Here is a 10,449-nt window from a genome sequence, read left to right as displayed (position 1 = left end):
CAGTGGACTCAGGACGCAGGGGCTGGTCCCGAGGCAACAGAGTCCTGAAGGAGCGGGCTAGAAGTAGGTGCACGCCTAGGCAAATGCATCCAGCATCTCAGTGGCCACATATCTGCTGGGGAGGCGGCTACGCCATCACGCCACAAGAGTGGGCAGCCAGGGATGTGGCTCCCGGGTTAGTTTGAGCGTGTAGCTGCGCAGGCGCGGACAGTGCGCGCGGAAGGCGTGCAGCACGGAGGGTCGCACGACGCAGAAGCAGTGTACTTCGCGCAGGTCCGAGCAGCGCACAGCCAGCAACTCCAGCGCGGCGTCCAACTCCGCTGAGGCAGCGGCGCGCACCTCCAGCGCGCGCAAGGTTGAGGCATAGTGGCGCGCAGCAAAGCGCACAGGACCTACGGTGTCCCCAGAGAGACTGAGGCGCAGCGCAGCCACTGGCACGGCAGGCTGCAGGACCCGCGTCACGCTCTCGTCAGGCAGCGCTGGCTCCAGCTCCAGCTCCACGACCAGTCTTGGGTGGCGGCGGCGCACTGCGGCCCAGGCTTCCTCGGGCAAGGGGGGCGCGCGTGCGTCCTCGGGGCACGCGCACCGTAGGGCCAAGTGAGCGAAAGGCGCGCGGTCTGGCGCCGCTAACACCTGGAGGGCGGTGCCCGACAGGCTGGCCAGGTGCAGCCCAAGGGCGCGCAGACGCGGGCAGGCCTTCAGTAGCTCTAGCACGGAGTCTGGCCTCACGCTGCCCACCAGCGTACAGTTGTTTAGGAAAAGGCTTCGGAGCTCGGGACAGCCGCGTGACGCCTGCAGCACCAGTGCGTCGTCCAGTGTGAAAGGCAAGCGCCGAAGGTCGAGGTGACGCAGCGCGCAGGAGGCCCGACAGATGGCGTGCACGGCGTCCAGGATGTCGCGGCCTGCGTCGAAGAGGGGCTTTTCTCCGTGGCAATTCAGGAGCAGGCTTCGAAGCCCTGGGGTACGACCCGCCAGTGCCGTCAGCAACTCAGTGGCCGCCCTGCGGCTCGGCTCCCTCGACGGCTCAAATTCCAGCCGTAGATTGTGAACGTGGTCCAGGCAGGCGGACAAATATGGTAGCAGCGTACCTTCTCGCTCACAGTCGTAACTTGTGGTTAGAACGGTGAAGAAAAGGCATTGGCCTCGAGAGGCCAATGCCTGTCCCTCACCCTACTGTCCCCACCCTGCCCCCTACAATACACCTCCCAGTCCTGATCATTCCTGGTTGCCCCAAAGTAGACGCTGATTCTAGGGGGACCTCCCACCCTATCCCTTTAGAAGACTTAAGATGCGATACGCCTGTCACTAGTTGAAACTCTGGCAGCGAGAGCCAATGATATTTTAGAAACTGAGCTTTCTCCGAGGTCTCTACAGAGGCCTGGCATGGCTTCTTGAACTGTCAGGTTCCCATTCTGACTCAGCTACTCCTTACCTGAGTGACCTGTAGAAAGTGATTAAATCTCTGCCTCAATTTCTTATCTGTGCAATGGACATAATAATACTACCTATCTACCACATAAGGTTTTCGTGGGGATTAAATAAATTAATATACATAAGGCACTTAGAACACCAGTTAGTACATAATAGGTGGCCAATAAATGTTAGTAATGATTGTGCTTTTTAATATCCCTAACCCCCAACTCCATGGAGAAAAGGAGAAGGCAGGAGGGCGGCGCGGAGGAGGGAGAGGGAGGGGCCCGCTCACCTGATGATCGTGTCATGCCACACCGCGCTGCAGGTAGCAGCAGCAGCCCAGGCTCTGCAGACCCTGGAGGCAGTGGCACGGTCCCGCAGGGGCAGGTGGCGAAAGATAAGCGCCAGCACCTCCTCTGGCAGTTGCTCTCCAGGCTCTGTCATGACCGTGGGCGGGGTGGGAGCTCCGTGCTAACAGCGGTTCTTGCCTGGAGAGAAGGGCGTCTCTGGGCTCAAGAAAGCCAAAATGTTGAGGGACCACCAGAACCTATGTGTAGAAATGCTTGTGGCCCAGGAATTGCTACATAATTTGCAGAACCCAGTGCAAAATGAAAATACAGGACTCTTTGCTGAAAATATTATTAATAATCTCAAGACAGTGACAGCAGAGCATTTGACCAAGGTGTTAAACTAAGCATGAGACCCTGTGCCTCTCACTGAACAGGCCTCAGAACCATGAGGTTGACCCTGGATGCTTAAAGATTCTTTCACACTACATCCTCACTTGTTGAACAAATCTGCATTTTATGCTATACCAGAAGAAATACAGCTACGACCTATGTGCGAAGTTGATAAAGCCGAACATGTAGATTTGGAAAATGCTATCGGGTCTTTCTCCTAGTTACTAAGGTTTACCCTGGGGAAGGTGGAGGGCTGCACTGTACATGACCTGGGACAAATCGTCCTTCCCTCCCTACCCACCCCCTCCCCAGCTCAAAGAGCTCGTCTCGCCTCTAACTGCCTCCCCATACACACACTCCCCACCCGGACCACCCAGACTAGTCTCCCAGACATCTTCCAGAACTGCTTCCTTCCCTGAACTCTAAGTTCCAGGGAAGGACTGGGCCCAAGACTCGCCTCAAGGGCCCTTGAAATGAGGGGTTCTCAGATGGCAGAGGCAGTAGAATCACCCGCACACTTGTTCACAATACAGATCCCACTGCCCACATACTAAATCAGGCTCTCTGGAAAGAGTAGGACCCAGGAATCTGAATTTTAAGAAGTGCCAGTTGACTCCACCGGTCCCAATTGAGAAACCACGTCCTAGCCTTGCCAGTCACTAGAGAGTGACGATAGGGTTAATAGGGCGAAAGCATTGGAGAATACTTTTAATTGGCAGGGACCACCAGCCAATCAGGAAGCGGGGGCGCGGGTGGGGCACTGCTGAACCGGCTCTGAGGGAAGGCTCCTTCCTTTTCTCCCCCCTCCTGGGGAAAAGTCCCGGGTGCTTCCTGAGAAAGGCCGGAGGGGCGGAGAAAAGCTTCGGGCTTTGAGACCTGAGGGGCCCTGGGTTCAAGTTTCAATCCTGATCCCGGAGCAGTACAGGCTCAGGTTGGGCGATTTAGGTTCAGCAGGAATTCCGCAGACCCATTCCGGAGCGCGGCCTTTGTTGGAAAGTGTGCATCCTCTTCGAAGTTGACAATTTATTTTAGAGTGCTTGAAGGTTTTCCTACACGTTTCACACCACTTGCTAGTTTTCTGTTTTCCCATATTCTCCAGGTTAACTGTCCCTGCTGCAATTTGAGCCTCGTTATCCTTAGGGCTTCAGATACCCTCGGCCAGGCTTGAACTTGGACCCACCGGCACCCCGTTCTGAGTGTCAAGGAGTAGGAGAGGTCAGAGATCATCGAGCTCAAGCCTCCAGGCGGCACTAGAAAATTATGGTGCCCAGGGGGTGCCTCTTTGTTGATCTGTTTCCTGCCTGAGAAAGCGAGGCAGCGCTCTCCCTTGGGGTCCCCTGGGCGCGTAAATGCCGCAAGTGCCCAAAGTCTCTTGCTGTGGGCAGTTCTTCCCGCCGTCTAACCCTGGGCGCCAGTGTCTTACCTGCTCAACGGACCAAGGGGGCTTTGCCCAGAGGCTGTGGACTGGCGCCTGAGGACAGTGGGAGGGAAGGAGTCACAGGGAGCACGGGGGGCGGGACGCCCGGGCTGACGGGGCTGCTCCGGCTGGGGCGCCGCCCCTGCGCTCCGCGCACACCCGGAAGCAGCCTAGTCCAGTGGAGCAGGGCGGGCGTGGGAATCCCGGCTGGGCCCAGGCCGCCAGGTTAGTGCAGAGGATGGGTGGGCTTTCCCGGGTGCCGGCAGGAACAGAGGCGGATCCCGGCTCAGGAGCGTGGGTGCAGCGCGGTTGTCACCCGCTGCTGCCCGGGCCAGCTGGTGGCGGTGGCCTATTGGGGTGTTTCCTTGGCAGGCGAAAGAGAGCGTACGGACGTTGGCACTAGCGTTCCTCATCCCAGCTAGGGTCTTTCGGTGGCGGCGGGGGGCGGGTGGTCAAGTTCCTACTGGTGGGAAGGCGGGGCGGGGCTCGTTCTGACTTTGTGAGCAGAGACCTGTTCCCGCCCTAGCCAATTGTACTGGCGAAACCGCAGCACAAGGGTGGGCGCAACTGGAGGCTGGGCAGAGGGGCAGCTGAGTAGGGGGACGCTCCAGGATGGATGCAGTTCTTGAGAGGCTCTGGCCGCGGGCCTTTGCTGCCCACCCAACCGGAGGTGGAGCTGCCCCAGGACAGTTAGGCTATATTAATGGAACCCTGTGCCTGGTTGGCCTCTGGTAGTAGGGGCCTATTTTCTTTAGTTGGTACCCGCGTGTCCCTCTCAGTCTCAGCTCAGTGAAGAGCCTTCTTGACCCAACCCGGCCCCGCCCTCAGAGAGGCGGACTGCGGGTGGATGACGCGCGCGGGGCTTCCCGAAGAGGGGCTTCTGTAGAACAACACGCAGGAAGAGGTTCCTCAGTGGATAACTCGAGCCAAGGGTCCCCGTCCTCGTCTCAATCCTATTATCTGACCCTCCAGACCTCCAGCCCAACCTGTTTGAATTCTCCCATTTGTCCACTAGTGAGTGTGATAGAACATCTCCCCCCCTCCCCCCGCTTCCTTCAGGTTTCCAGGGCCCGCCCGCCCTGACAGTCCTGATGGGCAGACTCTGGCCCGGTCCCAGCCCCCCACCACTGCAACTTCCACATTCATGAGGTCAGCACCCTCAAGTCAGGGGGCTAAGAAGACATGGAAGAAGAAACGTTTCAGGGCAGGTTCCCTGCCCTCTGGGCCACTCCCCCTGGGCTCCTCACTTTTTTGTCACTTGTCTTGTACTGCTCTTGGTCCCACTTATCACCTATAGAGTCTTACCCTGTTGTTGTTGTTTTTTTTTTTTTTTGCTTCCAATTTATGTTGCTTTTTAATACAAAGCAAATATGTCTATTTTACATAAATTAGAATGTTGCTAAATACAATGAAAATACCCGCCCCCCCAATCTCCTTCTCCACCCCCTGCAGAGGTAAATACTGCTAGCTAGCTTCCTGTTAATTTCCAGACTATTGCTTTGGATAAATACACAAGTATTAATATGTTTTCTACCAAAAGGTTATGGGGGAGGGAGGCTCAAAAGGCATGTCCCCTGTGCTCATACTGAGGGTGGGACGGACCATCATCAGGTCTGGGTGATGTTGGAGGGTCCCTGCCTGGCTAGTTACTGTCCCAGCTGTGGCTCTCGGGTTACGATCTGGGGGCAGATCTGAAATGCAACCTCTGTTTTGAGGTCAGGATTCCTACTCCCTAACCAACAAAGTCCAAGGGACCCTCTGGCACCCCCCCCCCCCCCCCCACACACACACACACTGCTGAGGCTCCCTGTTCCTCATGTAAATGGATGCCAGCTGGGGCCATCCCATCTGTTCTGCCTACAGCAAAGACATCCTGGGTGCTTACAGCTGGGGCTCAGCACCCCCTCCTAGCCCACTGTATATAAATACAGAGGATCAGAGATAAAGAAGTGTGACTGGTGAGGCAGGAGGTGGGGTCTTGAGCCAATGTTTCTAGGAAAAGCGTAAGATGTTGCCCCAGGGAAGGTGGGGAGGAAGAATCATGCTGCACCATGCTGCCTCATGGGAATTCTCCCCCCCCCCCCCCCCCCCCCCGGTCTAGGGCTAGGGTTTGGTCAGAAGATAGATGGAGGAGATACTAGCACCAAGGGGCCCTGGCTCTGTCTGGACAAGGAGGGAATCTGTAATAGAACAATTTGAGTTGTGTAAGACAAGAGCCCAGCTCCAAGGACTTTAAAACAAAAAAGGAATGATTTAGGTCACATAACTGAGAAGTTCAGGGTGCAGCTAGAGCCAGGGGCATAGTATGGTTAGGCATGCATCTCTTCATCCCTTGGCTCTGTCTCCTTCTGTGTCAGTTTTATTCTCAGCCAGGCTCTTTCCAGGCAGTGGCAAAGGAGTCCTTATCCTTCCTTCCAGCTCAGCCCCGTGGGAAGGGAAACTAATGTCTCTTTCTTATTGGTACAGCCAAGGTTGCAGGTTGATTATGATTCACCTGAATCCTATACCCAACTCTGAACTAATTATTTCAGGAAGAGGAGTGGAATATGAAGATTGGCCAGGCCTATTTCTCTCGCTCACACCTGGAGCTAGGGAGTGGGGTTAGCGCCCCCAACAGGCACATGGGTAGAAGAGGGAAGGCCCCAAAGTTCAGCCAGGATTGGGGAAGGGAATCTGGGCACAGGTCAACACTAACAGGTATCCTTGGAAGTGAAGCCAGGAGGTATGGTAGGAATGCAGGTGAGAAAACCTATTGGGGGGGGGCTCTGGTCCCAAAGGGGTACTCGGGGCTCAAGTTTAAGCTGAAGGCATACCAGGACATGGGTTCGGTTGGCTGTGGGGCATGGACACTGCCCAGGATAAGGATGTCTCCTATCAGCTTTCATAAGGGAGACATCCTGGCCTGAGGGAGGGGTGGGGGGTGGGGAGCAGAACTTCTCTCCCTCCACTGCAGTATAGTATCTCTCTCTTTCTGCCACTGTGACCCTGGGCTTTCTCTGAGAAGATAGTGGATGGACAGTACTCACTCCAAGTCTGGGCTGAGCTGAGCTGGGCTGGGCTGTGCAGAGACAGAAGCACAAGGGGCTACCTGTGGGATGATAAACTTCCCCTCACAAGTGTGCCAGCTGGGTGGGGACAGCTGGGCCATGCAGAACTGGACACTTGTCTCCAGGGCTGGGTTGGGGTGATCTGGATGCCTGTCTATGTCTCCAGGAGGCAAGATGGCGAGTGGGCCAAATGGGCTCGAGGAGTGGGTGGGCAGCGCATACCTGTTTGTGGAGTCCTCGCTGGATAAAGTGGTCCTGTCTGATGCCTACGCTCACCCCCAGCAGAAGGTGGCGGTGTACAGGGCTCTGCGGACTGCACTGGCAGGTGCGTGGGTGGGGGGGTACTTGAAGAGGGAGGGGAACTTGGGCCTTTGTGGGCGGGGCCAGGGGCTGAGGCCCCACCTCCTGAACTCTGTGGGCCCCTTGCTTAACCACCGTGTTAAGGAAAAGATATGATGGGGTGGGGAGGAGGGGAGAGGGGTGCTTGGTTTCATAAGTCTGTCTTCTCTGTTTATGCATGTGTGCCCTTGGGTGTAGACATGTGTCCCCGTCTCTGTGTATGATCTACCTATATGTGCAGTAACGCCTCCCCACCTGCTTGATGCCCTCTACTCACCAGACCAGCCAGCTCTCTGCTTTCTACTAATCGCCTATCTCTCTCTTCTTTTCCTCTCTCACTGCAGCACTCCTTGCCCAAGACCCCTCCCTAGTACCTACCTTTCGGGGGAACCCCCCTTTCCCTTCTCGGGGCAGAGGCCACAGGAAGCTGAAGCCGTTTGGGGGATCCGCTTCCTTCCCGGGCAGTGGGAGCCACAGTTGGTGGAGCCTGAAGACCTGAGACCTCTCCCTCCACTGTCCTGACGGGTGCCCACCCAGAAGTCTTGGCTGCCCTGGGCATACGCCCCTCTCTGTGCTGCAAAGCCTCTCCCTATGTCCCTTTTGCCCACCCTCATTTGAGGCTTCAACGATGGGGCTGGGGTGGCACCCATTCCGTCTTACGGTGCTCCCTGTGATAGGTTCTGGCTTTCATTTTGGGTTGTTGCTGTGTGCATGCCAGTTTTGTTTCCCAGCTGGGAGCTAGGAACAGGGAGGGAGTCTGCGCGGGCTTCACCCCACTAAGGTCGCTTGGAGAACGGCCCCGCATGGGGACCGCCTGTCGCCTGACTGTCCGCCTCCGCAGAGAGTGTTGGGAGTCCGGAGGTGCTGCAGATGCTCAAGATCCACCGCAGTGAACCGCAGCTGATTGTGCAGGTGCGTTTCTGCGGACGCCAGCCCTGCAGCCGCTTCCTGCGAGCTTACCGCGAGGGGGCGCTGCGCGCCGCGCTGCAAGGGTGCTTGGCAGCAGCACTCGCCCAGCATTCGGTGCCGTTGGAACTGGAGCTGCGCGCTGGCGTGGAGCGACTGGATACCTTGCTGACGGATGAAGAGCGCTGTTTGAGTTGCATCTTCGCCCAGAAGGTGCGGCTGGGCCAGGGCCAGGGCCAGGGCCAGGTTGGGGTGGGGCGGGGATCCGCAGCTAACACACCTACCGACGACCCCCCACTGCCCTCCCTAGCCTGACCGGCTCCGGGACGACGAGCTCTCTGAGTTAGAGGATGCGCTCCGGAATCTGACATGCGGCTCGGGGGGCCAGGGTAGCGACGTGGAGGTCGCTCCGGTGCCCTCACAGTCCCTGGATGCCTCTCTCTCAGACGAGAAGCCGCCGCCGCCGCCGCCGCCGCCGCCGCCATCTGGCCAGACTTTTCTGTTCCAGGGTCAGCCCATAGGTGAGGCGCGCTCAGAGGCGCAGGCAGGGTCACTGGGAAGATGGAGTTTGGGGAGGAGCAAGGTCTGGGCCGGGTAGTACCTGGGTGGGAATGGAGGGTACCGCTCCTGGCTTCCCGAGCTCATTCTGCTTCCCGCTCCCCCCGCAGTGAACCGGCCGCTGAGCCTGCAGGACCAACAGACGTTCGCGCGCTCAGTAGGCCTCAAGTGGCGCAAAGTGGGGCGCTCCTTGCAGCGAGGCTGTCGTGCGCTGCGGGACCCGGCGCTCGACTCACTGGCCTATGAGTACGAGCGCGACGGGCTGTATGAGCAGGCCTTCCAGCTGCTGCGGCGCTTCGTGCAGGCCGAGGGTCGCCGCGCCACGCTGCAGCGCCTGGTAGAGGCACTAGAGGAGAACGAGCTCACCAGCCTGGCAGAGGACTTGCTGGGCCTGGCGAATCCCGATGGCGGCCTGGCCTAGGCTGGGTACCAGAGAAAGGGACGATCGGCCAGTTGTCCAGCCCAGGTTTGGAGCACTTGGATGACCCTAGAGTCCCTTCTGCTGCTACTGCTGAGCTCTGTCCATCCATGGGACTCTGAGACCACACTTATAACCCCACTTAGCCGAACTGTTGGAGCTGCTGGGCAGTGTTGATTGCCTTCTTCAAGAGTTGGGCAAGCACCCACCATGCCTACTGGGGTGCCACTGGGGATTTGGCTCCAGATACTATGACAGAGACAGAGTGCATGGGTAACCTGCTGCAGCAGTCTGCCCACCCCAAATGAAGGGCTTCTGGCCAGCCCTTACCTCTTCACTCACTGAACAGGTAACTGCTCATTAAGCACTGCTGTGTCCCAGTTATCATCCTGGTGCTGTAAATACTGTGGTGAACAAGATACATGAAACTGCCTGCCCCCAGTTCATACTCAGTGTCGGACTGCAGATATTAAGCAACTGTAATAAAAGATCACCTGTTTTTTTGATGTGAAAAATAGGGGTTAGGCTTCTGGGGAGAGATAGGAGTGTGAATAGGGGAGACGGTGGGGGGTTGAGAGAATGGCAACACTCTGGGCATAGCCAGCCTCAGGTGAGGTCTTGGGGAATGTTAGAAGAACAGGAAGTTTGGAATGGCTGCATCTAGGGGTGGGTGGGTTTGTAGAGAGACCAGACCAGATGGTGAGTATGGGAGGCAGATAGCTTGGGGACTGGTGAGCCATTTTATAGAGTTTGGATTTTATACTGAGGCCAGTGAGAAGCATTTAGAGGGTTTGGGGAGTTAAGGTTGGGAGGCTGGTGAGGAGGGAGATGGGGAGAGAGGAGGATGGAGAGAGGGGAGGGGAGGAGAGAGAGGGTCTAGGCTAGGGCAGTGGCAGCAGAGATGGAGGGAAGGGATGAACACTAGGAGCAGTTTAGGATGAAAGATAGCAAGCCTAATGACACTGGATGAGGAGTGAGAGTGAAGGAGGACCTCAGGGTTTCAGCTTTTGTCAGCTGGATGGAGGGTGGGGTTGCCTGCTGAGATGGGGGCCCTCAATCTCCAGAACAACTCTCTGTCCACCTGGGTCCCGGATCAAACCCTTTGCTCACGGCATGCTTCAGGAATCCCCTAGCTGAACCATCCCTGTCTGTCCAATCTGGCCTGCAGTGGCCCAGGCCTGCAGGAGGCTATGCTGATTTGGGGCACTAGGGACCAGGGGGCCCAAGAGGTGCCTCTGGGGAAACAGACTTAAGTGCTTGCTGTGAAGTTAAAGCAGAGGGGGTTGACCCCCTGTCCTGTGTCCTAGTGGATAGATGGAGAGAGGGGGCAAAGGAGGACAGAGGGAAGAGTTCCAGACTGAGTTCCAGAAGACCTGGGGCAGTGCTCTTACTTTCTGCTTATATGATGCTGGGCAAGTCACTTAACTCCCTGAAAGGCACTGTCCCCACCTAGACATGAGCAATGAAAGCTGCTACCAACGTTGTGAGAATTGAATGACCTGTCTTTGGTGTGTGTGTGTGTGTGTGTGTGTGTGTGTGTGTGAGAGCGCGCGCGCGCGCGCGCGCGCGCGCGCGCTGGAGGGTGGGAGTGGGGGAGCATAGAACCAGGAGTAGGGAGGCAGCCACGTGTCCGGGGCCATTTATAATTTATGGTTCTGGTAGAACCAATTT

The 10,449-nt window shown here is 57.2% G+C and overlaps 2 protein-coding genes across 8 annotated transcripts; one reads left to right on the top strand and one right to left on the bottom strand.

The window, feature by feature from the left end:
- Positions 1-122: 122 nt before the first annotated feature.
- FBXL8 (F-box and leucine rich repeat protein 8) lies at positions 123-8,564 on the bottom strand. 4 transcript variants are annotated; one of them, XM_058709002.1, is made up of 3 exons: positions 8,404-8,564; positions 1,706-1,901; positions 123-1,108 (listed from the first exon to the last, which is right to left on the bottom strand). In XM_058709002.1, the coding sequence occupies exons 2-3, from the start codon at positions 1,855-1,857 to the stop codon at positions 136-138; spliced, it is 1,125 nt and encodes a 374-aa protein (XP_058564985.1). In that variant the 5' UTR covers positions 1,858-1,901; positions 8,404-8,564; the 3' UTR covers positions 123-135. The 4 variants fall into 4 exon arrangements, with proteins under 4 accessions (XP_058564985.1, XP_058564984.1, XP_058564981.1 ...); XM_058709001.1 differs by lacking the exon at positions 8,404-8,564 and adding an exon at positions 7,275-7,790; XM_058708998.1 differs by lacking the exon at positions 8,404-8,564 and adding an exon at positions 3,517-4,567.
- On the top strand, positions 3,663-9,277 carry TRADD (TNFRSF1A associated via death domain). 4 transcript variants are annotated; one of them, XM_058708997.1, is made up of 6 exons: positions 3,690-3,735; positions 4,570-4,659; positions 6,724-6,882; positions 7,738-8,015; positions 8,113-8,323; positions 8,471-9,277. In XM_058708997.1, the coding sequence occupies exons 3-6, from the start codon at positions 6,732-6,734 to the stop codon at positions 8,779-8,781; spliced, it is 951 nt and encodes a 316-aa protein (XP_058564980.1). In that variant the 5' UTR covers positions 3,690-3,735; positions 4,570-4,659; positions 6,724-6,731; the 3' UTR covers positions 8,782-9,277. The 4 variants fall into 4 exon arrangements, with proteins under 4 accessions (XP_058564979.1, XP_058564980.1, XP_058564977.1 ...); XM_058708996.1 differs by lacking the exon at positions 4,570-4,659 and having other exon boundaries at positions 3,663-3,735; XM_058708994.1 differs by lacking the exons at positions 3,690-3,735; positions 4,570-4,659 and adding an exon at positions 4,667-6,249.
- The last annotated feature ends 1,172 nt before the right edge of the window (positions 9,278-10,449 follow it).

This window comes from Neofelis nebulosa, chromosome 17, assembly GCF_028018385.1.
Source record: "Neofelis nebulosa isolate mNeoNeb1 chromosome 17, mNeoNeb1.pri, whole genome shotgun sequence".
In the NCBI taxonomy this organism is placed as follows: domain Eukaryota; kingdom Metazoa; phylum Chordata; class Mammalia; order Carnivora; family Felidae; genus Neofelis; species Neofelis nebulosa.
Note: the sequence above shows the minus strand (reverse complement) of the source record. Positions and strands in the feature narration are given on the sequence as shown.

Coding starts and splice junctions, on each gene's coding strand:
- TRADD (XM_058708994.1), top strand. CDS start 6,057: ATGAAGATTGGCCAGGCCTATTTCTCTCGCTCACACCTGGAGCTAGGG. Junction 6,250..6,723: donor GAGGTATGGTAGGAATGCAG/GTGAGAAAACCT, acceptor CTATGTCTCCAG/GAGGCAAGATGGCGAGTGGG. Junction 8,016..8,112: donor GTTGCATCTTCGCCCAGAAG/GTGCGGCTGGGC, acceptor TGCCCTCCCTAG/CCTGACCGGCTCCGGGACGA.
- FBXL8 (XM_058709002.1), bottom strand. CDS start 1,857: ATGACAGAGCCTGGAGAGCAACTGCCAGAGGAGGTGCTGGCGCTTATC. Junction 1,109..1,705: donor TGGCATGACACGATCATCAG/GTGAGCGGGCCC, acceptor TCTAACCACAAG/TTACGACTGTGAGCGAGAAG.